Genomic DNA, 27,965 nt, shown 5'->3' with positions numbered 1-27,965 from the left:
ATTTTTTTTTTATAATTACTTTGAACTTGCAAAGTAATTTTCAAACTTTTGTAAAAAAAACATTAATGTGATAATACAATTAAAAATACAATTTTCCTCTCTGTATAGTAGTGAAAGGTAAGGTGTAATGTTGTAGAATATCCTGATAAGAATTTGTATATTTCTATGTATATTGTATATCAGGATTCAAAGCATAGTTTTTTATAATTAGTGATAACAGACAGACTTCATATCTAATTACAAAAATTTTGTTATTTGCATGAAACAAGGATAATTTTATCCAAACTTGAATAAAAATAGTGATTTTGAATCGGTACACAGTGATCTTAGCGGCTTATAATCGAGACAGTTAAAAGATATCATAGTTGGAATTAGTAAAAAAGGGATTTCTTAAAGTTTTATGCTCCCATAGGGGTTATCAGTTATTGGACAGAATTCCCCCAAAAAAACAATCTAAAACTTAAAGTTATTTCAGTTGTAACTTAGTTAAGTAAAAAAGCAACTCTTCAATTATCATAACTGTTCGAACGTTGGTCGGGTTTGAATAATGACGTCATATAATTATGAAATTGTGTAATTTATCATAAATACAATTTTAATTTTTTTTTATTTGTGCAATTCTATTAAATATTCGTGGATTTTTGTGTACATATTTATTTCGAAATAATTTTCGGACACAAATAAAATTTCAGAAATTGAATATAAAACATAATTAGGGATTCGAACCAATGTACAGCCGGCAATGAGATTAATAGAAGGTAAGATTATATCTAATAAAAAAAAGTGCACATTGTTATTATGTCTAAAACAGAACTTTAACGTATTTTTGGATTTTATTTTTTTTGTATTTAAAGTATAAATAAAAGTTTTCCATAAAGTAAAATGTAGATGTTATGTATCCTTAAATGGTATATAAGCATAGCTTTGAAAAACAGTATGACTCCCAAAAGTTTTTTTGTTATAAAACTTTTTGTGAGTTAATTCTTAGAATATTTCTCCCTTGTTGCTGCGAGCAAGATAGATGAAGATTTATCTTAAAGCCCTGAAAAATCCATTCCAAGTTTTGCCTCCAGCATATTCAATGATTCATATTATACACCATAATATTCAAGTTTCGGCAGCTAATTGCAGCCGCCAAGATGCACAAGTCACAACCACTCAACCTGTTAGGCTGCTTAGGAAAAAACCGTCAACAATATACTTTTCTTTGACTTTATGTTTTACCGTTGTCATTTTGTGAATAGCGTTAACATTTAATAAAGTATAAAGTCGACGCATATATATCAGCAAATTATACCGTATATATGCATGTCAATGATAATTCACCAATAGCAGATATATCAAAGTAAAAGAATAGAAGGGACATGTGTTAAATAACTATATGTTTACGGGGTTGGAACCCTGTGCCGACTTATACATTTAATGTCGACATAAATCATGAAAATTTTGGTAAAATGCTTCTCGACTTTACCTGGCCGCTATTGATGCAAGCGGCTGCAATATCCTGTTAATACCATCTATCCACCCAGCTGCCTGCCTCTACTTTATATTGCATATTTATTTGTGTAGTTCCAATATTTATGTGTGTGCATGGGTGTGTGTGTGTATTTGAGTTTGTGTGTAAGTAAATGTGTGCTTGCAAAGGCCTTGGGGACAATTCATTTAATATTATTTCACATTTATTTTTCAAAGTACACATGTAAAAATCAGGATGGCACTATTCCCTCTTTTCTTTCCAACTTTCTAAAATAAATTTGATATTCATTTTAGAGGCTTCACACAAAAGATGTGATTTGATTTCTCCCATATATTCCTCCATATTCTATTGTTGCCTCTCATCCCTATGATAAATGAAGAAACTATCCTATAATATAAAGTAGTAATGTTTTTGTCTAAAGCTTAAGCTTTCGATATCTACAGTACTGATTGAGTTCTCCCTTTTAGAGAATCTTCACATAAGTCCTGGTATTATATTTTTAGATTTGAGTCTTGGGATGGTATTAGTCTGTTTTTCTGCTCCCTCCCCTAGATGCTAGGTTCGCAGCCGCTAGTAATATATTCAATATTTACTAAATACTAATTTTAGTTACTAACCAAACTAAACTGATAGGAGTCATTCAAATTTTGTTTTCAAAGCTGATCGCAATTGTAAAAATCTAATAATAGATCCATTATGCATGGCTGTATAGTATATTTTGGAACTATAAACCTTATACAGTTATCCTAGGTTTACTACATGATAAACAATACATATACTAGTCAAACTGGAAATTCAATGAGTTATGGTTACAGCCAAATAATGATCTTATTATGGCTATTGTTTAACAGTTTGTATCTATGTATAATTATTTATTAGTGCAATTATGCCACGCTGCTACCAAGATCCAAATCCTTGCGGGGGGTTTAATCCCACAGCAGTAGCGCAGGATTAACCTATCCTCTAGATATAATTTTTAATAAACCCAACACAACTAAACCTTATAGCTGGGTGTATTTGTTTGGGTGCATTCCTGGTGGGTGCAATTCTTTATACATTTTCTATGTGTATATACAAATATATATTTAAATGTATTTTGTTCATCTTAGTTTACATGCCATGACAATTTTATGGATAAAATTCCTTCTTTTCAATTGGGGCATCTAACATATCCTTTTTCAAATAATTAAACTTTCAGCAATTTGAGAACTAGAATAGAGAAGAGAAAGGGTGTTGGGAAACCGTCATATAAGGCATTTTTTCCCTAAAATCATATTAATCTAATAATGCTAAAATAGATCATCAAATGTTTTTTTTTTATTCAATTGAAAAAATCTTAGGCTTTAATTTTTTCAGTATGGCGACTCAGCATTTTATTGATTCTAAACCTGCACTTTATATCCTGCCTCCAGATTCAGCTTGGATCTGATATTCTCTCAGAATCAGACTGTACTCAGATTATTCAGAATATACAGGTATAAAAATCTTGTCTCCAGATTCAGCTTTGATCTGATATCCTCCAAGAATCTGACTGTACTCAGATTATTCAGAATATACAGGTATAAACATCTTTTGTCCAGATTCAGCTCAGATCTGATATCCTCCCAGAATCTGACTGTACTCAGGTTATTCAGAATATACAGGTATAATAAACATCTTGTGTCCAAATTCAGCTCAGATTTGATATCCTCCCATAATCTGACTGTACTCAGATTATTCAGAATATACAGGTATAAACATCTCGTGTCCAAATTCAGCTCAGATCTGATATCCTCCCAGAATCTGACTGTACTCAGATTATTCAGAATATACAGGTATAAACATCTTGTGTTCAAATTCAGTTCAGATCTGATATCCTCCCAGAATCTGACTGTACTCAAATTATTCAGAATATACAGGTATAAACATCTTGTGTCCAGATTCAGCTCAGACTTGATAACCTCCCAGAATCTGAATGTACTCAGATTATTCAGAATATACAGGTATAAACATCTTGTCTCCAGATTCAGCTTGGATCTGATATCCTCCAAGAATCTGACTGTACTCAGATTATTCAGAATATACAGGTATAAACATCTTGTGTCCAAATTCAGCTTGGATCTGATATCCTCCCAGAATCTGACTGTACTCAGATTATTCAGAATATACAGGTATAAACATCTTGTGTCCAGATCTGATATCCTTCAAGATAAAAAATATAAAATTGCATGCATTACTTTTCCTGGATTAATTTTTTCATGTATTGACTATCTATGTTTGCCTGAAAAAAATGCTGACTTTATTTTTTCTACTGTTCAATTATGTTTACTGATTAATATGAAGTAAACAAAAAGCTGTTTTTTCAGTAATGATTTCATCGTAAAAAACATTCCTTTAATAGTGAGAAAAAAGCAAATAATTTGTACTGGACTAAAACAGGAATTATTATGCAAAGTTTAAAATCGATAGGACCATTCTAACATGCTTAAAGCACAATTGTGAAAAATTTGTAAATTTCTAGTTGTGTGATACTATGCTATATTTTGTTAATATATTATAGGATGAAGTGAGTTTGTTGCACACAAAATTTACAGAGGCAACCAATCATAAATATATTCTACCCACATCAGTTCAATTTATCATCCCATTCCAGAAATGCAAAACGAACGGGTGGAATTTAACCAGGTAAATTATAATTTTCCGGTGGTTCTATAGTCTTTCTGTTCAGCTTTAGACAGTACTGTGGTTCTAGCATCTAAGTGATACGGTCTTACTGGAATTGGGGGCTTGAATTCCCTCCTCCATTAAATTTATGTTTTAATGTGAATATACATTAAAAGATTATATTGGCTTAGTTGAAATTTGCGAAGGGACATTTCTTTTAAGTGAGTCAATCACATCTCCATCCAAATAGAAAAAAAAAAAATTTGAAAGGCTTCCGAAAATCAATTGGTCCTTCGATGAATGATATTTTCATGATATAACGATTAAATCTGTAAAAATCCAGCTTTAATTTTAATTCTTCGATATTTATTGAATAAAGAAGCGGTAGAGGTAGGACAATGGCTGGCAAAATCATACAAGTAGTTAATAGGCGAGTGGCTGGCAAATAAGCAATGTATATTTTTATACTTTTTTATTTTGGTAGATGGCTGTTTACGTTGGATCAAATTCAATAGTCAAGAAAGTTTATATCCACTGATTTATATTCTACTCTAAGAATGGGGCGAAGTAAAATTAATTAAAAGCTATACCAGCAGGTCTATTTTAAAAAGCATACTGCAATTTAATTCAAGCCTGATAAATATTAAATGGCACTTTTTATTTTTAAAATATATTTTTAGTAATCAAATAAAAAGAAAACTTTTTTTTAGAAAATGTAAAAAAAAAGTTTTAAATATGTTTTTTTTTCTAATACATAGTTTAGAGATAATTAATTTATTGTTTTCTAAAGAATGTTTCCGGCAAATTCACTTCAACTGAAAGTGGATCTGACATCATTCTTTTAAAGAAACAAGGATGACAACATCAATAAAAGCGAAGCTCAACAAATCAGACGACTACACACAAGAACACTAACGCTTTAAAAAACATTTTGAGAAGTCTGAACGAAGATTTCAAATAAATCTATCTCAAAAATACAAGATGTTTAATATGGACATACTTGCAATTTTAGACTTGTTTATAGAAAAAATTTGCTTGTAACATTATATCTGAACGTCTTAGGAATCAATATCCTAAATATCATAGAAATAGGAAAATTAAATTATATAAAAATTGTTATTCGAAAAGAAGCATTTTGTACATTTTAAATTTTTTTTGGTTTGGTGGAATTATGTTTAGGCCACCTACAATATAATAGACATTTCCGAAAATTTTGTATAAACGTATTTAGCAAAATACAAACTTTGTCATTAATAATATAATTAACTAATACTAGGAAATTTCGTACATACTGAAGAACATAGGCGTCCAAGGGGGGGGGTAATGGGGCGATTACCCCCCCCAAACGAAATTGGGGGTGCCGTAGGCACCCCCAAAATTTTTTTCATTTTACCCCCCCCCCCCCCCCATTTAAAATTTACCCCTACCCTGGGAGTGCCGTAGGCACCCCCAACCATTTAGGAGGGGGTATTTACCCCCCCCCAAACAATTTTGGGGGGGTAAATACCCCCCCCAAAATAGAAAATCTCTAACAAAAAAAATTTTTTCGCGCTTTGCGCGCATTTTTAATACTAAATTTTTGATAAAATTTAAATTACCCCCCCCAAAAATTTTACCCCGGGGGTAAATTTTGGGGGGGGTAAACAAATTTTACCCCTGCCAACAGATTTCAGGGGGGGTAATTACCCCCCCCCCCCCAAGCAAATTTTACCCCCGGGGTAAAAATTTTGGGGGGGGGAAAAAAAATTTGCGGCGCGCTTCGCGCGCCATTTTACCCCCCCAAAACCGAATTACCCCCCCCTTAAAAAATTTTTACCCCCCCCAAAATAAAAAGCTTGGACGCCCCTGCTGAAGTAGTTTTCTTTTATAAAAGTTTATTTTTTATTTAAAAGATTAAGTTATGTCCCTATACAATATACAATGTACTTATTTGCTAAAAATGTAGATAAAGATTATAACATCCAAGCAAAGCAAGAACTTTTTGAAGGAATTTTATTTATTGCCATATTTTAAAAGTTACATGGATGACAACATCCATAAGAAGCGAAGATAAAAAAATATGGATAGTTACCGAAAAAGAAAACTATAGAGCAGTGTCATAAAAGATAAACATTAAAATAAATTAAATCAGGAAACTTAATATTTTTTATGTGAAAATCTAGGAATCGATCTAGCACCACAACCAATAAATAAATCATAATGAACTCTGTGGGAATATGTGAATTATGAACTTATTTAATCGTTAAAAATTTCAGCCGTCTATCTTGAAATGTCGAGAAAATCGTGAAAACTGAAAAATCTAGGAATCGAACTAGTACCCAAATTAATTGACGAATCTTTATGAATCTTGGTGAAAATTTGAAGAATGTGAACTTAATCCCTGAAAATTTCAGCCGTCTATCTTGTCGAGACAATCACGTTTACCCAAAAACGTTTCAGACAGATGGACGAACGGACGGAAATTTCAAATTATAGATTAGCTTCGCTACTAAAAATATGTAAAAAGTTGCTACTCTATAATAAAAAAGTAAACAATTATTATTTACTTGGATTTATTTAATGGGGCTAAGGACCAGACAATTGATAAGACAACTAGATGCAAGGGGCAAAGCCGCTAGTATTCAGAAAAAGCAAAGAATGTAATTTTTATTGTTAATGAACAAAGAACATAATTTTTTGTTTGTTTTATTATTATTGATTTTACAATTTAAGTTAGAGATAAGGAGAGGCGCGAATAAGTTTTAAACTATATTAGATTATCATGTTTTATTGTTATACAACATGAGTGATAACATTTTTAAGCAGTTGTTAACATGCATGCTTTTAATGACTTTTTACACTTATGATAATGTTTTCCCCTGTTTTTATACCCCTTGGGGCCAATAAAATAGGGAATAAGGTTATAGTCCTACCCCCATCCTCCAAAAAACATTTCCTGAAAATCAAAGACATAAATCTATCTAATTTGCTGATCTAAAAAAATATACCACAACTTACTTTAAAACATATGATAATGATAATTTCTATTAAGGCTCGGCAGCCGTGCCTTCATCAGTAAAACTCTAATAGACTAAGACTTACAGCTTACATATTTTAATGATCAGAGACATAAATCTATCTAATTTGCTGATCTAAAAAAATATACCACAACTTACTTTAAAACATATGATAATGATAATTTCTATTAAGGCTCGGCAGCCGTGCCTTCATCAGTAAAACTCTAATAGACTAAGACTTACAGCTTACATATTTTAATGATCAGAGTACCCCATTGATATAAATGAGTGCCACTTAAACTAAAGGCGCACGCACAACTTCTGTCAAAACTAAAAAAAACCTATGAAATTTACCAACGATTTCAACTTGCAGAATGTGTTGTGTACTCGTAGGTTACAAGAATCTGATATTTTGATATCTGGAGGAGTGCCAGCTGTGGAACAAGATCAAGGATGTGGAAAACAGGTAAATTCAAACCACCCTAAATTAGTCTGAAATATTTTAAACCTAAAAATGCTAATGGAGTGTGCGGTTAAAAAAAATCCCAACAAATTGGCATTAATGTGAAATATTTAAGTATTCTAGACTTTTTAATATAGGTATGTTATGAATTATAAGAGTGTTCTCCTTAATCATTTTAAATTCAAGGAATTAAATTACTTACGTCAATACATTAAAATAAAGAATGCAATTAAATACACTTGATACAATCATCATTTTTCTCAGACATATTTTTTTCTTTCTCATGGTTCTACGTGGGTTGTGAATGAAAATAGGACTGAAGCATGCGCCGCTAGTCAATCGGCCTGTCATAATTCTTCCATCTAAATAAAACGATTAATCATTAGCCAACAGACATTCTTGGTAATTTGTAGTCACCGCGGTTATTTCCTTAAATAGCTGCTATTAACCGAAAGTTATGACACTTATTAATTATTTAGTTAATTTGTATTATGAATGTGATTATTTTCCAAGGGACTGAAATTAAATCTTCAATGGAATGGTGGGAGCTCAGGAAAGTCCCAAATCCAGGATGAGAATCTGTCTGCCCTGACAAGGTTTCTGTATGGGGTGTTTCCAGAGCATGGACAGATCAATCATAAACTTTACCCGCAGTTCTATCAGAGTGGATATCAGGTATCAAAGATATTTACCCTGTAGTAGTGCAGCAATAACCGTAATATATAGTGTGTGTTTCGGAACGCAATGCCTAGCCGTTCTCGAAATCTTATCTCGAAGCCTCCCGAATGACCAACATAGTGAAGTTTACGAATGTGTATTTATTACCATGAAAACAGTAAGTCTAAAACAAAAATATAAGAATTAATTACATAAAATTAATTGTTATTATTTTTTAGCATCGAGGTTGCGTGATTTTAATTTAATAAAAAATATGAATTTTCTAAAAAACTTAAAATTGGCACGAATCATATTAAATCGCATCAGAAATTGATAATTTTAGAATAAAATAATCAATAATATAAAAGTAAATATTCGTATATCAAAACTTAGCAGTTAAATGGTCTATTTGCTGAAAAATTAATGATTTAAATTTCTTCATAAAATTGTACCATTCTACGCTTATTTTCAAGAATTAAAAGATAAATTCTTACCACATATGATGTCAAACTAAGCAGGAAGGCTTATTTGAGATCTTCCACATATCAGAGCGCATGTATATTCAAGCAATACATTATTTTCATTCACGTAGCTCCTCACATGGGAATTATCAAAGGAAAAGTGCGCGTCTCTTTTGTTTGTTTACAAGCCACGCGCGGAGATAGTTAGGAATGCCGCGTAACACACTCATTCTCTGGGGAATTCTGGTGTAAGGAAAAAGGGATTAATGGGTTCGAACTTGCCGGGGAATACAAGAAATACATACCGACACACACCCGTCTATTCACTGGGAATCGAACACAATACCTCATCTTTGCAACATGCGTGCAGACAGTGTCCACGAAATCACAATCTCATAACGCATAAATTACAAGAGTTTAAAATGTCATGGCCATAAGGCCTAAATTTGTTATGGAAACTTACGAATACCACAACTACTCAAACCGCCTCAGCTACCACATAAGGACAGGAATAAGGGAATGGAAAAAGCATTCAACATTCATGAATTGCACATTTACCACTCACACATCTCATTATATCATGGCCTCATAATCTCAAATAAAATTAGAATTACAGACCATGTAATTGCGAATACATGAATTAATAATCATTAGTACCTAAACTTCAATTAGGTACCTACATAATAAAATAGGTAAATGATTTTTATACTAAAAATTGCATCGATAATTAAATAATCAACTCAAACTTTTTTCATCAAAAGAAAGAAAGATTAAATAATAACATTTCTTCTACTAAATCTTTTTGCTAGAAAAGAAAAGTAAAATTGCATAAAAACTTCTCAATAATTAGAATTTTTCTCCGACAGAAAAATAATTGTGCTTACATCTAAACATTCTTCAGATAAGATAAGTAAGATCCTTAAATCTAAACATGTTTTAATAAAATAGATACTTAATCTAAATAAAATATGACTGTAAAAAAATCATCAAACTTCGGAAAATTAAAATTTCATAATTTTAAATCTTCGTGAATCAAAATTGCGTAAAATTAAAATTGCAATTGAAATATGCAAATTAAATTTACTAAAATAAAACAAAAGCTCAATGTAAGAAAAGAACTTTTCTAAAGTGCTGAATCTTCAATTTCTCTCTGTTTTAAGAAGAAAGCAACATATACATATTCATACAGTCATAATTAAAGGCAATCTGGGCCTCAGTTAGAATGAATCCGGCGTTATCCTCTTAGAAATTTTTTTTCAATTTTGTAAATTTGAGTACCCCCCCCCCCCCCCCCCCCCCGACAACGGTCTGGATAGAACGACGGAGGAAAAGTTCCGCAATTCAATTTAAGTTTTTCCTCCTTTGCCTCAATCAAATCGCATTTAGATAGAGGCTAGAGCATATTCATCTAGGCATAGGTAGGGGGGTTTGCGTGTAAAGGGGGAGGCAGAAAATTGAAACAGTATAAATATTTAGGTTGATAGCTTATTATTCATTAGTATTTTGTCAGTGGGCAAAATGGCAACATGTAGCGGAAGTAATGGCGTTCAGGGTGGTCAACATGGAGACAAGGGTGTTGGAGGAGGAGCTAAGGGCAAGGGAGATATTAGAGGGCAGAAAAGAAGATACAAAGAAAGAAAGAGGCTTGCCAAGAAAATGAAGATGGCAGCTATGAGTGGGAACCAGTACCCACGATGCGACTTTTTTTATAATTTAATGATATTGTTTTAACAATTACTAATGGCTCTGTTTAGAGCCCCAATAACTATCAATGAGATTATTATTCTAAAATATTATTCTAAAATAAGGGGGGGAGGGGGCGGAAAAATGTTTAAATTTTCGCGCGCTCTTGATGAGAGGGGTAATCTAATTTTCAAAATATCCAAAAAATATTTTAGGTTAGGTTAGCTTATAGTCTAGGGAGCCGAGCGCTGCGGCCACAGATGTTCGTTGTCGAGGGTACTCTAATTTTATAAATTTCAAAAAACTATTTTAGGTTAGGTTAGGTTATAGGCTAGGGAGCCGAGCGCTGCGGCCACAGATGTTGGTTGTCGAGGGTTCTCTATTTTTATAAATTTCAAAAAACTATTTTAGGTTAGGTTAGGTTAGGTTATAGGCTAGGGAGCCGAGCGCTGCGGCCACAGATGTTCGTTGTCAAGGGTACTCTAATTTTATAAATTTCAAAAAACTATTTTAGGTTAGGTTAGGTTAGGTTATAGGCTAGGGAGCCGAGCGCTGCGGCCACAGATGTTCGTTGTCAAGGGTACTCTAATTTTATAAATTTCAAAAAACTATTTTAGGTTAGGTTAGGTTAGGTTATAGGCTAGGGAGCCGAGCGCTGCGGCCACAGATGTTAGTTGTCAAGGGTATTCTAATTTTATAAATTTCAAAAAACTATTTTAGGTTAGGCTATAGGCTAGGGAGCCGAGCGCTGCGGCCACAGATGTTAGTTGTCAAGGGTACTCTAATTTTATAAATTTCAAAAAACTATTTTAGGTTAGGTTAGGTTATAGGCTAGGGAGCCGAGCGCTGCGGCCAAATATTTATGTTATTCTAAACCCATTAAATTACTAACAATATTTGTTAAAAAGTATCGTTAAATTTGACAATTTTTAACGTAAAAATAAATTACTTACAATATTTGTAATATGATGCATTTCATTATGGCTGAGAACCAATTCTAATCTAGCGGATATAGCCGTATAGGTTTATAAAACTTTGGGTACCAAATGTAATTTACAGTCCAATGTTTACTAAAGGTTATGAAACTTTGGGTACCATGTGTAATTTACAGTCCAATGTTTACTAATGGTCATAAAAGTTTAGGTACCAATTAGTCCTGAATTAACATGATTTGCCTTATTTATTACAGGTTTATTAATTGAAAGAAAATTGCCTGTATTATGATCGATTTTTAACGTTGAAATCCCTTTAATTATGCAAACTTTTTCCGTAGGTACTAAGTTTAAAAAGATTACATAAGATCTCAAACTTGATAATGTTTTTGTCCTAAACAGGATGGCATCATGGTTGGGCTTGCCGGCGCTCTTCTTGGTAAACTTAACGGCGAATGTGTTGGTAAACAATTGAGATTTTCATTTAAATTTAAAACTGTTTGCATCATGGTTGGGATACCCGGCGCTAACCTCGGTAAACATTTGGGCGCAAATGTTATAAAACACTAAGTTTTTAAATGTGAAAATTTAATATTTATATTACTCTCTGGCTTTGTACTCTCTTGCGCTCCCCCCCAACCCAATCCCCATGGCATCTTGTCCTGATTCTAATTTCGTAGTAAACTGACGTAATTTTGCTACATGTACGAATATTTATATGTGCTTTTAACTCTCTTGCGCCCCCCCCCCCCCACCAATCCCCACGGCGTTCCAAAGAGTTCCACTTCCAACCAATCAGAGTGTTTCATTTTTGACCAATCACACACGAGTATTTTGAAAGCTTTGCAGATTTTTTTTATATAAATAGACTGTAAAGACAGTATCACAATTAGTCGCGTGAGGGCTTGTGGTAGCAACCTGAGTGTTAGCTAACCGGTTGCCACGGCGGCTAAAGAGGCTTATGTCTCTATCTTCCCCCCCCCCCTCCTCTCTTTCCTGTCACACATCATAATATTTTATGGAAAATATTATTTTGTTGTCGGGGGGGGGGGGGGGGGGGTACTCAAATTTTCAAAAGTGAAAAAAAGAGTTGTAGGAGGAATTTACCATGAATCCCTCAAGATACAAACTAACAATGTCCATCAAATAATAATAAACGCCTTGTTCCAGCTATCCTGTTGGACGTTATGACTTTCCATCACAACTTTTGATACTGCATAATTTCTAACAGGATTTCTGGCGCAGGGCTGCATCAACTGAAACAAACATAATTAGTGATGTTTAATTCAAAACAAAATAAAAAGAATCATGAAATAATTCAAAGAAACTTTTAAATTCATCAATCAAAGCAATTCAATCAAAAATAAAATATTTTATGCTTTAGTTTTGCCGTTTTGCGTCGGGCCTGGCCGAGGAAACAGAGCTTAGGTACGTCGTAAAGCGGTCTTATTAAGCTAAATTCTACGAAAATCAAAGAATCTACTTAATTCATCGCGAAAAAAATCTGCATTTTTTCTTTAGGTACATCAGTTCAAAGGTAAATAGTAATAATTTTAATATGCATGTAATATTAAATTATTTATGTGATTGTAATAAATCATAAAGAAATATTTAAATGATGTAAAAATCTCATTTTGTTAATTTCTTATCATATCAAATTTCAATCCAACAAGGATAAAAATGTTTATATCTGCATAGGTACCTAGGAAATTTTCCTCGAAAAAAATCCCAGGTCTCGGAAAGACTTAAATCATTGAAAGAACTTGCGAAAACGTATAAAAACTTAAGTTTGCATTTCAAATGAAAAAAATCTTGCATCGATTTGAAAGTTTAAACGAAATTGTATCAAAAATTGCGTTTTTTGTCTTTCGAAAAAAATCTGATAAATCTACCGAAAAATAAAAATCAAAGTTAAACAAGAACGATACTTATACTAAACTTTGGGTAGATTGATCTTCAGTAGTCGTCTTGCGGAAATCTCGTTATCTGTGGCGGCAACGTCGTCTGATAATTTGTATTTGGCAACCACGGTCCTTCCACCTGGACGCACTTCTTGAACTCGTCCCAATCTAAACTTCTTCATCAAACTTGTGCTGTCATCAACAAGCACCACATCTCCTTGCTCAAGCAGCACCTCGTTGCGGCGCCACTTGATGGACCTCAACAGCTCGGGCATGAGCTGCTCCTTGTACACCTGATGGAACTGCCTGGTCAACTCCTCCAAGTTCTCCAACCTCTTGGTAATCCTCTCCTTGCAACCGGTTTCAAACGTGCAGATTGCATCATTTGCCCTGCCTCCAAGCAAATCAGCAGGTGAAATAATTCTCCAGGTGTTGACATCTTCGCCAGCAGTGGCATAAGTCAACGGTTTAGAATTCAGCACTCTAGCTGTCTCAGCACACAACAACAGTAAATCATTGAAGGTTACGGTAGCTCCGGCCAACTTCTTGTTCAACACTCGCTTGACCAGCCCAACCTGTCTCTCCACAGTGCCAACAAATGAATGTGCAGCTGTGGGCACAAGATGCCACTCAAAATGCATCCTTGTATCCTTCAAAAGTTCATCTAGAATGCGTTTGGTACCAGCCATATTGGTACCACGATCAGTAGTAACTCTTCTTGGCATGTTGTAAAACGCCTGCAGTTTTCTCAAGCCGACCAGCACGGCTTCAGTTGAATAATCTGTCAAAACATCAATAAACACAGCCTGTGTAAATCTACAAGCTACTATCAACAACCAGACTTTGTACTTTGTCTTGGTTTTCCTGGTGCCAACTCCAGGTTTCACAACTTCCATGGGTCCCGCAAGGTCCATATGGACCTCTTGGAAGGGCACTGACGGCTCCACACGGTCGGGCAGGATATTAGCCATTGCGGGACTCGAACGCTTGGCATACTCAATGGAACATGCAGCACAATTCTTGACCACTTTCATAGCCTCCATGCGGCCATGTGTGATCCAAGCATACCTTCGGCTTTGAGCCAGAGTCTTACGATGGCCTCCATGGCCCAGCTCATCGTGACTTTGTTGTAGAATCAGCTTTGCCAGCCTGTTGTGGCGGCTAAGCAAGACAACACCTGGGCTGTCCTTCATAACTTTCCTTGGGCCTCCAGCTGCGGCCTCAAGAGCTTCGTCACCTCTGGCGGCCATTTTAAGTATTGTAAATGTCCGAAGAGGAAAACATCCATCGTGACCCACTATGGGCCAACAAACCTGGACCTTGTGATGATACGGTTGAAGAGAATCGAACTTCCCCTCGGCGTCCATGGTCATCTCCTTCTCTTGGTTGAAGGATGTCAAGAACAGGTCACAAACAGAATCCAAGTAAGTGTTTGTGAAAGTATAGTTCTCATAATACCTAGAACTATCATTGTTGCTACCACCATCCTCATTTGTTGCAACACCACGTTTCTTGACAAGTAACAATTTGAAAAGGTTAGCAGCCTTAAGAACTGCAGCTACAGTCCTTCTTGCCTGCCTGTAGGTCCTCCTTGCCAGCGACCTCCAGAAATCATTGTCCACCATTTGTGTGAACATTACCTTGAGCTTCGCCATCTTTGGATTAAGCTCACTCTCAGGAATAGATGCATTAACCTCACCCGCCGTTTTAACGGGCCACTGGTCCTGTTCCAGGCGCAACCAGCTTGGACCTTCCTGGTAAGTAGATCCAGGTTGTACATCCTCAATTGTACACAAACCTCGCGTAGCTAAATCCGCAATGTTGTGTTGGGTAGGTACCCATCTCCAATCTTCAGGGCTCGTCAACTGTTGTATTTCAGAAACACGATGACTGTTGAAAACATTTAGCATAACACTGTCACTAGATAATTGTGCTAGGGCGCAGCTGCTATCACTAAAAAATACTTTGCCAGAGATGTCAAATGGTATGGCTCTGACAACTGTATCCACAAGCCTTGCCAAGATTAGGCACGATAACATTTCTAACCTCGGTATAGACTCCATCTTGACTGGTGCGACACGTGACTTGGCGCAACACAAAACTACATCAAATCCTCCAGCAATTGGCCACCTCAGGTAGATAATGGCTGCATAGGCTGAGCTTGATGCATCACAAAAACCAATTACCATTGGAAGCCCCAATGGCTTATCAGGAACCATCGAACGTCTGAACGACACATTTCCAAGTGCCGCCCTGTCCTGGAGGCTGCTCACAAACTCAGACCTCAACTCTCCAGGTATGGAATCATCCCAGTCACATCCATGTATGCAAACTGAGCGTAGACATAGCTTGGATTTAAGCAACAATGGTGAAGCTAAACCCAACGGGTCGTACAATTGTTGTACGATTCTCCAAACTTCTCGTTTAGTTATCGTTTCAGGTAGACTTCTCCAGAGATCCTCCAAGTCCAGGTCCTCCAGCAACTTTCTACCTTTAATCTTTGCGCCATGGTTGGCTCTAACAGGCAAAAACAATACATCCTGTTTTGGGACCCAAACAATGCCCAAAACTTTTGCTCTGTCAACATCATCTCCAGAATAAATAACAGATTTAAATCTGAAATTTCCAGGTTCAATCATCTGCTCCAGCTCTCGGACCAGCTGGACAGCTTCAGGTTTACTGTTATGACCGCTTAAGTGGTCATCCACGTAAGTACAAGTCTCCAATTTTACAGAAGGAGGATCTTGATACAACACAAATTCAGATCTGAGCGGCTGCTGAACATCTCTCCACACTTCTTGATTGGCTGTAACATCAGAACCTTTAATCTTCTCAGATCCATAAACATCATGAACATCCTGCAGGGATCTTCCACCAAAAATACAACCAGTGAGTCTGAGGGCGGTCACGGCCATATCGCCGGCGAGGGCTTCACCAAAATTAACAGTTTTGGTGAGGTAAACCTCCGGCTCTCCATCAACTGTATCAGCAAAAAATACGCGTTTCAGCTGAGAATCTTCATAGGTAGCTAACAAACTATTATAAAACTTCTGGATATCAGCCACAAGCGCACACTTGTAGCTTCTGAACCGAATAAGATTGTGCATCAGGGAATATAATGGAACTGGCCCATCCATCATAATACTGTTGAGACTCATCCCCTTGCAACAGAGGCTGCTGTTGGCGCATATCCTCAACGGCGTGGAAATACTTTCTTTATATGCACACACCAGGCTCGAATAATAAACAGGCCCAGTATAAGACAGTTCTTCTGGCGACGCTTTGGTATACACGCCGCGAGAAACAGCTTCATTAAACACTTGGCAGAAAGTATCATATTCGCCTTTTTTGACCATTCTTTGCCGGTCACGCAGGCAAATCTTGTACGCCTGCTCTGAATTATCAAACAACACACTTGGCGGCGTCTTATAAGGATATGAAGCCGTCCAGATACGGCTCTCAAGATCCAGCGTCAAACCTTCTTCAATCAGCTGCCGCTTGCGCACGTCCAAGGCGGACTGCCCGGCGGCAATGGCAGCGCAATGGCGGCAGTTCTTACAGCCGCTGCACATTGATGGCAGCTGTATTCCCAGACTCTCCGTGGAAAGGAACTCCATCTTGCTGACCTCTAGCTTAGTAGCTTTACAAGCGACAGGATTAGCAACAGTCCTGCCGTCTGCAGACACAACTAGATAACCTGTACCAAATAAGCTTCTGTACAGTCTAGAATCACCAACCATTTTATCTGCACACGGGAACATAGCTGGTGTCAGGTGCCCAATAAGAACATCTATCTTACCATCAACCATAGAGAAATTATCAGGCTTCATATCGAAAATCTCGGCGGCGGCTGCAGGATCAATAGAACGTAACCCTTCGTCAGTACCAATGCTGGGCACTACCGCCGCCTCCAGAATATGGCAATTCCTGTTGCGGTCAACCAAGCAGATTTTAACCGTAGGACATGCTTGGCTCTTTCCATCCGCCAAAGAAATAGTAGCTGTGCGACCAGTTGATGGCAACTCTAACTTCTTGGCGATACTTCTAGAAATTAGTGTGAGATTTGCTCCACTATCCCACATCGCGTTGACGGTGACTTGGCGTTTGTCAGCCGCCACGGCTGGGAGCTGCTGCAACATCAGCATATAATTGTTCTTGCTGAACAATTGTGATTCATAAACTGCCGCAACTTGTCCACCAGCAACAGATTCATGTAATAATGAATTATGAGGCTGATTGCAGCTGTCTATGGTACAGCTGCCTTAGGACAATCAGCAACCCTGTGGCCCTTTTGAAGGCAAAGCAAACAGGCGCCGATCTTCTTGATAAAGTTTTTACGTTCAGGAACAGACAGATCCCTAAACTTGGAACACTTAAACAACAAGTGTTCAGAACTGCAACCTTCCGACGGGCAAGGCTGTTTCTTCTTGGTCTTTGCTGGAGACCCAGGTTTACCTACGGCTGTAGCTGCTGCCGCAGGATTACCCTTCTTCTTAGAGGGGGTGTCCGTATCAGTCGAGCACCGCATTAAAATAGCGCCCCTCTGTTCTTCGATAATCTGCATCAACTTTGGCACATTTGGGACGTCCATTGAGCCCAATGCCAAATTAAGCTTGTCTTGAAAGTCTCGAGGTAACTTCTTGGATAACATCTCCAGAAGGATCACGGTCAACCACTGGCTGGTGGTAACCTCATCATCTTCATCATCTTTAGTCAGCTGCTCCAGCTGGCTAACTGCACCACCAAACTCTGCTAACACAGTCACAATCTGGTTGGAGTCCGACGGTTTAGACTTTTTCTCCCATTGGTTGAAAAGGCAGAGCATTTGACGTGTCTTAGACTTGAAACGCGAGTCAAGGTAAGCCCACTGAGATTCATGCGATTGAATCTGAGTTAATTGGAGTCTCAGCTCTTTATTTTTACAGACCTTCTCACTGCTCAACAATAACTGCAAATACGACGGGTCCTGTCCTACAGTAAGCTTTTTAAAATTGTCCTTAAAACTTACGTAAGATGCTTCCTGGCCGTCGAATGAGGGGAGAAGCCGCTCGTCAACACGATTCATATATCCTGGCGTGAACATAGAACCGGTGGCGAACTGTGGTGTGCCAAACGGTGACACAAATGGCGATGCTGCTGGGGCACCCACCGTCGTCGTGGGTGGCTTCACAGGTTCAAACTTAACCTCAGCCAATTGTTTCATCAATGCAGACAAAGTGTTTATAATTGGATCGGGCAAGGGAAAATATGACCCTTTAATAACTTTCACGATCTTCAAGCATCGATCATATAGTTCAGCCTGATGGTTAGGCAAATTATCACCAACTAAATCAACAACACTTTGAATGTCACTAAGCTCTTCTATAGCATCAAGAGCATCCTTCAAGGCACTATAGTCTTTTTGCACAGTAACTAAACCCAGAACCACTTCATTATGCAATCTACATTTTCCTGGATATTTTGTCTACGGTAGTCCATAAGTGTACAGCTTTACAGTACATTGTTTCTATTTGTTAAAGCAACACGTATGATAAAAGAAAAAGACTCTGTTTAGAGTAAAATGCTTATATTTCAATCAAAATCTATATTTTTGTATTTTTTACTGATCCATTTCATTATGCAAATCAAAAGAAAATCAATAGGAAAACGTTTGTTTTGCCCTTTTCTCCACTTTTATAAATTAATTCTGATAAAATAACAATTTTTTAAGGGATTTATGCATTAATTATAATGAAAAACAGTTTTAGGTAGATTTTAATGATTTTTCTAAATAAGAAATAATTGAAAAAAAGAAATTCTATCCCTATCACTTTAGAGGACAGCTGCCGACCCCCCGTCTTATGGATGAAGATAAATATATGTTAAAAATAAAAATTAGCCTGAAAAGTATACAAAAATGTTTTTTGAGTGTTAAAAAACTCCATTTTAAAATCTTGATTTTGAGGATGATGGCCTTTAAGATGCTCTTACTGGTGGTGATGGTGAGCTAAATGTTATCAAAGTGCATGCCCATGATGAAAACTTATATATTGAACTATGGTTCAATTTTTGTAGTCATAGCAGCCTCCAGCCAAGCAATATTAAAAACGAAAAAAAATGCAATTTTAATTACTAAAATTCATAAAGTAAATAATGTAGTTTTTAGATAATGGTTATATTTCATGTCGAGAGGCTCCACTGGAGGCTGCTATGACTACAAAAAATGGTACATAGGTTAATAGACAAGTTGTTATAATGGTCATGTACTTAGATAACATTTAGCTCACCTTCACCACCAGTAAGAGCATCTTAAAGGCCATCAACCTCAAAATCAAGATTTTAAAATGGACTTTTTTTAACACATCAAAAAATATTTTTGTATACTTTTCAGGGTAATTTTTATCTTTAACATGTATTTAGCTTCATCCATAAGACTGGGGGTCAGCAGCTGTCATCTAAAGTGATAGGGATAGAATTTCTTTTTTCAATTATTTCTTATTTAGAAAAATCATTAAAATCTACCTTAAACTGTTTTTCATTATAATTAATGCATAAATCCCTTAAAAAATTGTTATTTTATCAGAATCATTTTTTAAAAGTGGAGAAAAGTGCAAAACAAACGTTTTCCCATTGATTTTCTTTTGATTTGCATAATGAAGTGGATCGGTAAAAAATACAAAAATGTAGATTTTGATTGAAATATAAGCATTTTACTTTAAAAAGAGTTTTTTTCTTTTATCATACGTGTTGCTTTAGCAAATAGAAACAATGTGCTGTAAAGCTGTACACTTATGGACTACCGTAGACAAAATATCCAGGAAAATGTAGATTGCATAATGAAGTGGTTCTGGGTTTATATCAGAATAAATGTCATTAAACTCATCAAGCTCTTGGATTCTCAAACCAAGCTTGCTAAAACCGTTCATGATGCTGTCGAACGTTTCGAACTTGTCGTGAACAAGGATTGACTCCTTAGTGAGATGTCTAACATCAAGTTCTGAAGTATCACTGACCAACTTCATCACTCTACTTAGCTCACTGGTTAGGGCATCAACGGCTGGGCGCAGCCGCTTACTCAATTGATCACCTTTATTCTTTTTAGGACCCATGATTGTCACTAAAGTTAACTGTACTGATTATGACTATAATAATGTGTGGTAAGGTATCACAACCAACACATTCACAAAACTTCACAGATTCTTCTTAGCTGCATCTGTTCTGTCTTGTTTTCATTGTTTCGGAACGCAATGCCTAGCCGTTCTCGAAATCTTATCTCGAAGCCTCCCGAATGACCAACATAGTGAAGTTTACGAATGTGTATTTATTACCATGAAAACAGTAAGTCTAAAACAAAAATATAAGAATTAATTACATAAAATTAATTGTTATTATTTTTTAGCATCGAGGTTGCGTGATTTTAATTTAAATATGAATTTTCTAAAAAACTTAAAATTGGCACGAATCATATTAAATCGCATCAGAAATTGATAATTTTAGAATAAAATAATCAATAATATAAAAGTAAATATTCGTATATCAAAACTTAGCAGTTAAATGGTCTATTTGCTGAAAAATTAATGATTTAAATTTCTTCATAAAATTGTACCATTCTACGCTTATTTTCAAGAATTAAAAGATAAATTCTTACCACATATGATGTCAAACTAAGCAGGAAGGCTTATTTGAGATCTTCCACATATCAGAGCGCATGTATATTCAAGCAATACATTATTTTCATTCACGTAGCTCCTCACATGGGAATTATCAAAGGAAAAGTGCGCGTCTCTTTTGTTTGTTTACAAGCCACGCGCGGAGATAGTTAGGAATGCCGCGTAACACACTCATTCTCTGGGGAATTCTGGTGTAAGGAAAAAGGGATTAATGGGTTCGAACTTGCCGGGGAATACAAGAAATACATACCGACACAGTGTGCACTTCTATATTATAGGGCATCACTAATGACAAATCAAAGTGTTTTTTGAAGAAAAACTTGTATATAGGTCTTTTCCTTTTATATAATGTATTAAGGTTTAATTGTCTGAAACTTAAGATTTCAATAAATACTATAGTGATCAATATCTCGGGATGGTTTTAGACTATTTCGTTTCAAGATTTAAGTCGTGGTTTTAGGTTATTCTCATGCTCTGTGCCCCTAGATGCTAGTAGGATCTGAAGGTAGAGCCCCTAAAGAAACCAATGAAACAAAAACAATTAAACAAAATAAAAAATTTACTTTTCAGTTTAGCGAAAAAATTTAAGGGTTTATAGTTTTTCTTTGTTGTTATAGAATCATAGATCCAAATTGTAACCCAAATATGTTTAAGATAAAAATGACAAGCTGTTCTGATGTTCCTGTGACTGGTAATTTTACTAAAGAATGTTTAATTCAGGTATACAAATATTTAGCATATAGGTGGTTTAGGACCAGTTTATAACTACCTTACATTATCTCGTAAGAGCGGGATTATCCGTCGTTTTTAAGAATCATCCGCTTGTAATGGGATGCGATCCACCCAAGGATATTAGATTAAGTAACATCCAACAGACAAGCAACCCTTTGATTGCACGACCTTTGTCTGAAAAGTGCATGGTAATGCATTGTATTAAGTTGTGCCTCTTAACGGACCGAGGCATTCCCCCTACTGTAACTTTTTATTTTGCGTACCTGACATAGCAGCAGTAGGAACAATTTTTAACGTTTGTAGTTATGACGCGTTGTCGGGCCGAGATTCGAACCTATCACCTCCCCGACGACGAGTGGATGAGCTACGTGTTGAGCCACGATCGCCGGTAGTTTATAACTAACGGAAATCTGATACATAACCGCGATGGAAATAAAGTGGCTACTAAAAAGTAGATTACGTCCAAAGGTTATGTTTACGAGCAGTCATTTGGGCCTAGCGTGGAGAAGGGGGGGGGGGGATGTCTAAAAAATGTTAAAAATTCCCCCGACTGATAAATTCTCGAAGGGGAAGGGAAGGATACACCCCTCCCATAAATGATTTTCTTGGGGGGTATATTGGCAAAAAAGTGCGTTTTTCTCCTTTCATAAAAAACCCGTAAAAATACTTGATAAGTATTTTTTTTTGCAAAACACATAAAAATGAGAAAATTGTAAAATGTAATAAATATAGGTGTAGTAAATCTCATCTAAGTTTGGGTTCTAGAATAATATTACACAAAGTTTAATAATAACTTTTTATGTTTCATGCTAACTTTTTCAAGGGCTCAGCAGCTGCCTCTTATTAAAGGTTGCAGCAAATTATTAGTTAGATAATTAAAAATTGCGACTAACCTTCAGCTAATGAATGCAACTTCAACTAATAGACCGTATATAAAGATTGCAATTTTGCAGTAAAATATGTTGTAAATGAACAATTGCAGCTAATTTTCGGTATAAAACCGCCAGAAATACGATCGACTGAAAAATGTCCCATAGAAGTATGACGGCGGTTACAAATCCCTTATATTTTTTTGCGGTTAATTATCGGGCAGAAAGACATATAGATAAAAAAGAATATAGTCAGCGGTTGCAGAGTTTTATAAGTGCAGTTTTCAATCCCTTACACTTCTCAACTTTGTTCTCAACATTTTCAAACATAATATGCATATTCATATCTTAAAAATATGATCATTTAATTTAGTTTAAGCTAGGATTTTGATTGCAGAATAGTTATTTCTCGTATCGTATTATAAACGGCTTTCCGCGGATATAGAATGTACAATTATAAGATTAAAACTAGTTTTTTTAGCCCCTAGGTGCCGGAGGCACCGGCTAAAAAAACTGGTTTTAATCTTATGATTGTTGATTTCTATATTCGTAGAAAACTGGATATAATACGATGCTAGACATAGTTTTTTCGTATGGATGAGAACCGGTTCCTATCCAGCGGATTCGAATGAATACGAGAATAGTTATTTCTCGTATCGTATTATAAACGGCTTTCCGAGGATATAGAATGTACAATTATAAGATTAAAACTAGTTTTTTTAGCCCCGTGGTGCCGAAGGCAGAAAACTGGATATAATACGATGCAAGACATAGTTTTTTCGTATGAATGAGTACCGGTTCCTATCCACCGGATTCGAATGAATACGAGAAAAAATATTACGTTTAAATCAGGTTTATATCAATAATGATTTTTGGATGATATTGATATTTTTATAAAAAAAATCATGCAATTGCGTTATTTTCAATAATCAAAGCATTTTTACCACCACTGCAATGTGGAAAGAATAATTACAAATGGTAGGACACCATGGGGGGGGGGGGGAGGGAAGGGGGATGATTGAAGGAGTCATTTGAAACGAAAATATGATTGATCCTGACACTCTTCTTCTACCATAATACCTGTCGTCATGCCTCCTTAAGACTAACACACATCCTAGCAAATATCTGTGCACACGCCTTGTATAGGTTATATTGTTTTATGTACACCTATACTCCAACATAAATAAACATACCTAACTTTGATATTATTTTAAATGTTTTTTTTATACTAAGGATTGTTACAACTTGGTGGAAACTAATTTGGAGGCAACATCATCAACGCTTTTCACAACAGATAGACAAAAATTTCCAAATGTAAGAATTCATCAAACATAACTAACATGACGTCTGTATGTGTGTGTGTGTGTGGTTCTATTTTAGAATGAAGAGCTTTTCACAGGTAAAGGGAAGTATTTTGTGGGAAGGAACCACCGCCTCCCAAAGAAAAGTTAAAAAACTAAAATTTAAATTGAAGGATCGACTGGAAAGACAGACGGAAAGCTCTGATTCGATTAGCTTCGATTCTAACATAGTTGTACTCTATTTGATGGAATATTAACCTTTCATATTTTATGTATTTTTGTGTTGATTTCCTGAAAAAAGATTTCTCTCAAACTAATTACTTTAGGTAAAGTTTCAAATTTTTCTAATAATCCAGCTCAAATTGTGCAGTGCACATTAGCATGGTCCATTTTTAAATTTATTTCATCTGCCGTTTTTATAATTTTTTTCTGCACACATTCTTCTTTTAAAAATGTACTCTTTATCTTAACTTGTCTAGAATTAAGTTGTCTTTTATTTTTTAAAATTTTTTTCTCTCTAAACGTTTTAGACCGACTGACAGATAAGCAGAAAGATATTTGAAATGATAGAGTAGCTTCACTAATAAAATAGTAATACTTTGGCGAAGTGATTTTGAATTAAAATTAAGTTTAATGATAGGTGCCCATGCGACATCTATATCATAAAGAAATGCAGTCGCCTATCTAATAAAGCAGCTGAGTAAATCAGTTTTTTCCTTAATATTATTTATATAATTACAGATATTATGACTGGCGAAGTGAGTTATATACTAGAAACTCTGTCGTCCTAGGAATCTTCACAAATATTTGTCAGTTAATAGCAGCCGAAAATTTCACCTCCCCAATAAAAACGTCTCAGTGGGCATTTGAAATGAAAGAGTAGCTTCGCTACTACAAATGCATGTATTGAACAGTGCTAGAGCTCACATACAAACTTTTAATTAGCATTGTGAAAAGCTGTGCTTAAACTTTTCACTTTGTTCAGTTTTAGCGAGTATCTATGTATATTATATACATATAATATTCAAACAAACAAATAAAATTTGCTCAAAAATGTAATGTTTAAAGCAATTAAATCAATGGAATTTCAACCATCATTAATTGTGCACAAAAATACGTTTTTACAATACTGTCTCTAACAGAACATACGAGGAACGGACTGAAATTAAGAAATAGAGCAGAATTGCTGCTAATACATCCTATATGACCTGATTTACCTACAGATTCTATGTTAGGCGCGTGATGCCAATAGTACGAGTAGAAGGGACAGGTGCAACTCTTTACCATGCACAGTTAGAACTTTCAGACAATTGTCGTGCAATTATAAGATGGATTGTCTTTTAAGTAACCAATTACCCTTACCCATGAAATGCTAGCCCCTAATGCCAACTAACCATCCTTCTTATATCAAGCTGTAACTGATTTTCAACCGTCATATTACTTTAATTTTATTTCTAAATTGACAGCTCTTAGTAAATATAATGATTGTAATATCATTTTTATTTAGGTGACGAGGTTCTGTGATGATGTAACACATGATAAAATATCCCCAACTCCACAAAATAGAATATGCCGCAGCAAAAGCATAATCAAGGTTACATTTTTTATATACTTTCTCGTATTCATTCGAATCCGGTGGATAGGAACCGGTTCTCATCCATATGAAAAAACTATGTCTAGCATCGTATTATATCCAACTTTCTACGAATATAAAAATGTACAATCATAAGATTAAAACCAGTTTTATACCCCGTGCCTTCGGCACCTCGGGGCTAAAATAAACTGGGTTAAATCTTACAATTGTACATTGTATATCCGCGGAAAGCTGTTTATAATACGATGCGAAAAATAACTATTCCTTCATTTCAATATTTACGCTGAAGCTTTTATAGTGCCTATAAAAAATGACGGCATACTAGCCTACACTTAGTCAATTAAAATGTATACTGGCCTGCTATTGGTAATTTAGTCTGTGTATTGGCCATCATTGGTCATTTGTATTGTAAGACGTAATTTTTTAATAAGCACTTTAAAGAGCTTCATTTACGCTAGATAATAACCAGTTTCTGAACCATTATGGCATTGTATGATTTGATAGAAACTGTCCACCAAAGTGTAAATAAAAATCGTACAACTGCATTTGCTTCCCATGGATAATAAAAGTGGGACCTTTACTTTAATTTTCCTCTGTCATTGTCATTATATTCATATTCAATTTTTTGCTCAGTTTCAATGAGATCTCGGGCGCAGTAATGTATAGCTGCTGCTCACTCCTAATCTATACTTTAACAGTTATGGAGTTGAATCCATTTTTATAGAAGCAGAAATATAATCTATGATTACGGTTTTGACCCTTTAAAAAACGTAATCTACCATTCCACTTTCCCCTCTCTTGGTGATGAAATCATCAACGCCGATATGATTTTTGTAATCTACCATTCCAATTTTGCCTCTCTTGGTAATGATATCATCAATGCCGATACGATTTTTGAAATGTACCATTCCACTTTCAAGAGAGGCGAAACTGGAATGGTGGTTTACACTTTTAACATCGACATAATTGAAATCATACAAATAAAAATAATAACTAGAATATACCATTACTATTGTGTCGATTTAAATAAGGAAATCAATGTTTATGAATACGCTGATATGTAAACATAAATGCACCATTCCAATTTCGCCTCTATTGAAAGTGGAATGGTATATTTCAAAAATCGTATCGGCGTTGATAATATCATCACCGAGAGACGGGAAAGTGGAAATGTAGATTACGTTTTTTAGAGGGTCAAAACCGTAATCATAGATTATATTTCTGCTTCTATAAAAATGGATTTTCAACTCCCCAACTGTTTAAGGTGTGATTAAATTATTGTTGTTTTTAATCAGTATATAGAAGAAAATCATAATCTAATGGGACATATTTACTGAATTGAAGAATGCCTCCTTATAAATAAAGTAAAAACTAAACTTTCCAAAAATGTTTTCTGTCAGAATATTTATTTTTATAAAATATTGTGAGAAGTAGACACATGTAAATACATTAGAAAAACTTAATTTCTTTGTAGCGCAGCTATTCTACAAGTCAGTGTGTCTTTCTGTTTCTCTTTTCAAATTTCGGACCATGGAAAGAAATCTAAGTAGTGGGTTTCGTCTTATTTTCAAAGTAGCTTTTGATAAGTTATTTTAGGTTAGGTAAATGTTAATGATTACCCCGCAGGGTTAGTGCCGCCATCCGCAGTGGCTAGAAATAGGAAAAAAGCTACTGTGGAAATACGATAAAACCCCCTACTTCGTTTTTTTCCATGATCCTAAATCTCAATATAAAGTACAATAAATATAGACAGTCTAGATAATAAATCCTTTAATTGGACCAAGAGGAATAGAGTGGAAGAACAATCCTATCCCAATTTTGGTTAGAAAGAGTGTCTATCTTAAAAGAAAGAACTTTTATTTTTTAAAATTTTATCCACATAATAAGACTGCTCTAAATTTAAATCGTTCATAAATTTCTTCGTTCGTATTATCCAATTAAATTATGTGACTAAATACAAACAAAAATATACGTTTGCTTAAAAATCCTTCTAAGTTGGACGGATTATTGTTATTAATTAATAAATGGTAAGAGACCTAGAAAAATTACAATTTTGACTTTACATGTTCTTGACCAGTATAAAAATTAGCTTAAACTGTTTATTCCGTTTGATCAGAATTATAAGCTTTCTTATGCTGCGCTACATTGACAAATAAATTGTTCTTGTTATTACACAAATACATTTATGTACAGAAGAGGTAATCTATTTGTCACATGTAATTTTTATGTTTTTATCTTCCAAATTTTTGTCTATCAAGCCGTTTAAAGGATCCTACTGGTCCCACGGACAAGCAGACACACATCACTCTTCTTTATGCCTAAAGTGTTTCTTATTAAAAGATGTACATTGGTGTAGAGTAGACTTTGACAAAAGATTTTTGGGATATTATATCTTTGGCCTTATGTGTTTAAATTGAAATATGCAGAACACTTAAATTCATCTTCCAAGCCATTCTCTAGGCATTTTAATTTTTTTATGAAATAACGGGATTTCAAAACTGACCTTTGAAAAGGCCTAAAAAATATCTTTTTTTGTCACTTATTTCATTGCTTATAGTTACAACTTATTAAGATATTATGCTCAGTTAAAAAAAATCGGCGCCTCCA

At 35.2% G+C, this 27,965-nt stretch overlaps 1 protein-coding gene across 1 annotated transcript in view; it reads left to right on the top strand.

Annotated features, from left to right (window-relative positions):
* Positions 1 to 690: 690 nt before the first annotated feature.
* Positions 691 to 27,965, top strand: part of LOC145316730 (calcium-activated chloride channel regulator 2-like) — a 62,929-nt gene continuing 35,654 nt past the window's right edge. The window contains exons 1-8 of the mRNA XM_080157440.1: positions 691 to 758; positions 2,834 to 2,952; positions 4,017 to 4,141; positions 7,510 to 7,582; positions 8,093 to 8,254; positions 21,517 to 21,582; positions 23,697 to 23,777; positions 25,272 to 25,358. Coding sequence (XP_080013566.1) covers positions 743 to 758; positions 2,834 to 2,952; positions 4,017 to 4,141; positions 7,510 to 7,582; positions 8,093 to 8,254; positions 21,517 to 21,582; positions 23,697 to 23,777; positions 25,272 to 25,358 — 729 coding nt within the window. The 5' untranslated portion in view covers positions 691 to 742. The remainder of the gene's footprint in view (positions 759 to 2,833; positions 2,953 to 4,016; positions 4,142 to 7,509; positions 7,583 to 8,092; positions 8,255 to 21,516; positions 21,583 to 23,696; positions 23,778 to 25,271; positions 25,359 to 27,965) is intronic.

Source organism: Acartia tonsa, chromosome 4 (assembly GCF_053477335.1).
Source record: "Acartia tonsa isolate MP-2025a chromosome 4, ASM5347733v1, whole genome shotgun sequence".
Taxonomy (NCBI): domain Eukaryota; kingdom Metazoa; phylum Arthropoda; class Copepoda; order Calanoida; family Acartiidae; genus Acartia; species Acartia tonsa.
Note: the sequence above shows the minus strand (reverse complement) of the source record. Positions and strands in the feature narration are given on the sequence as shown.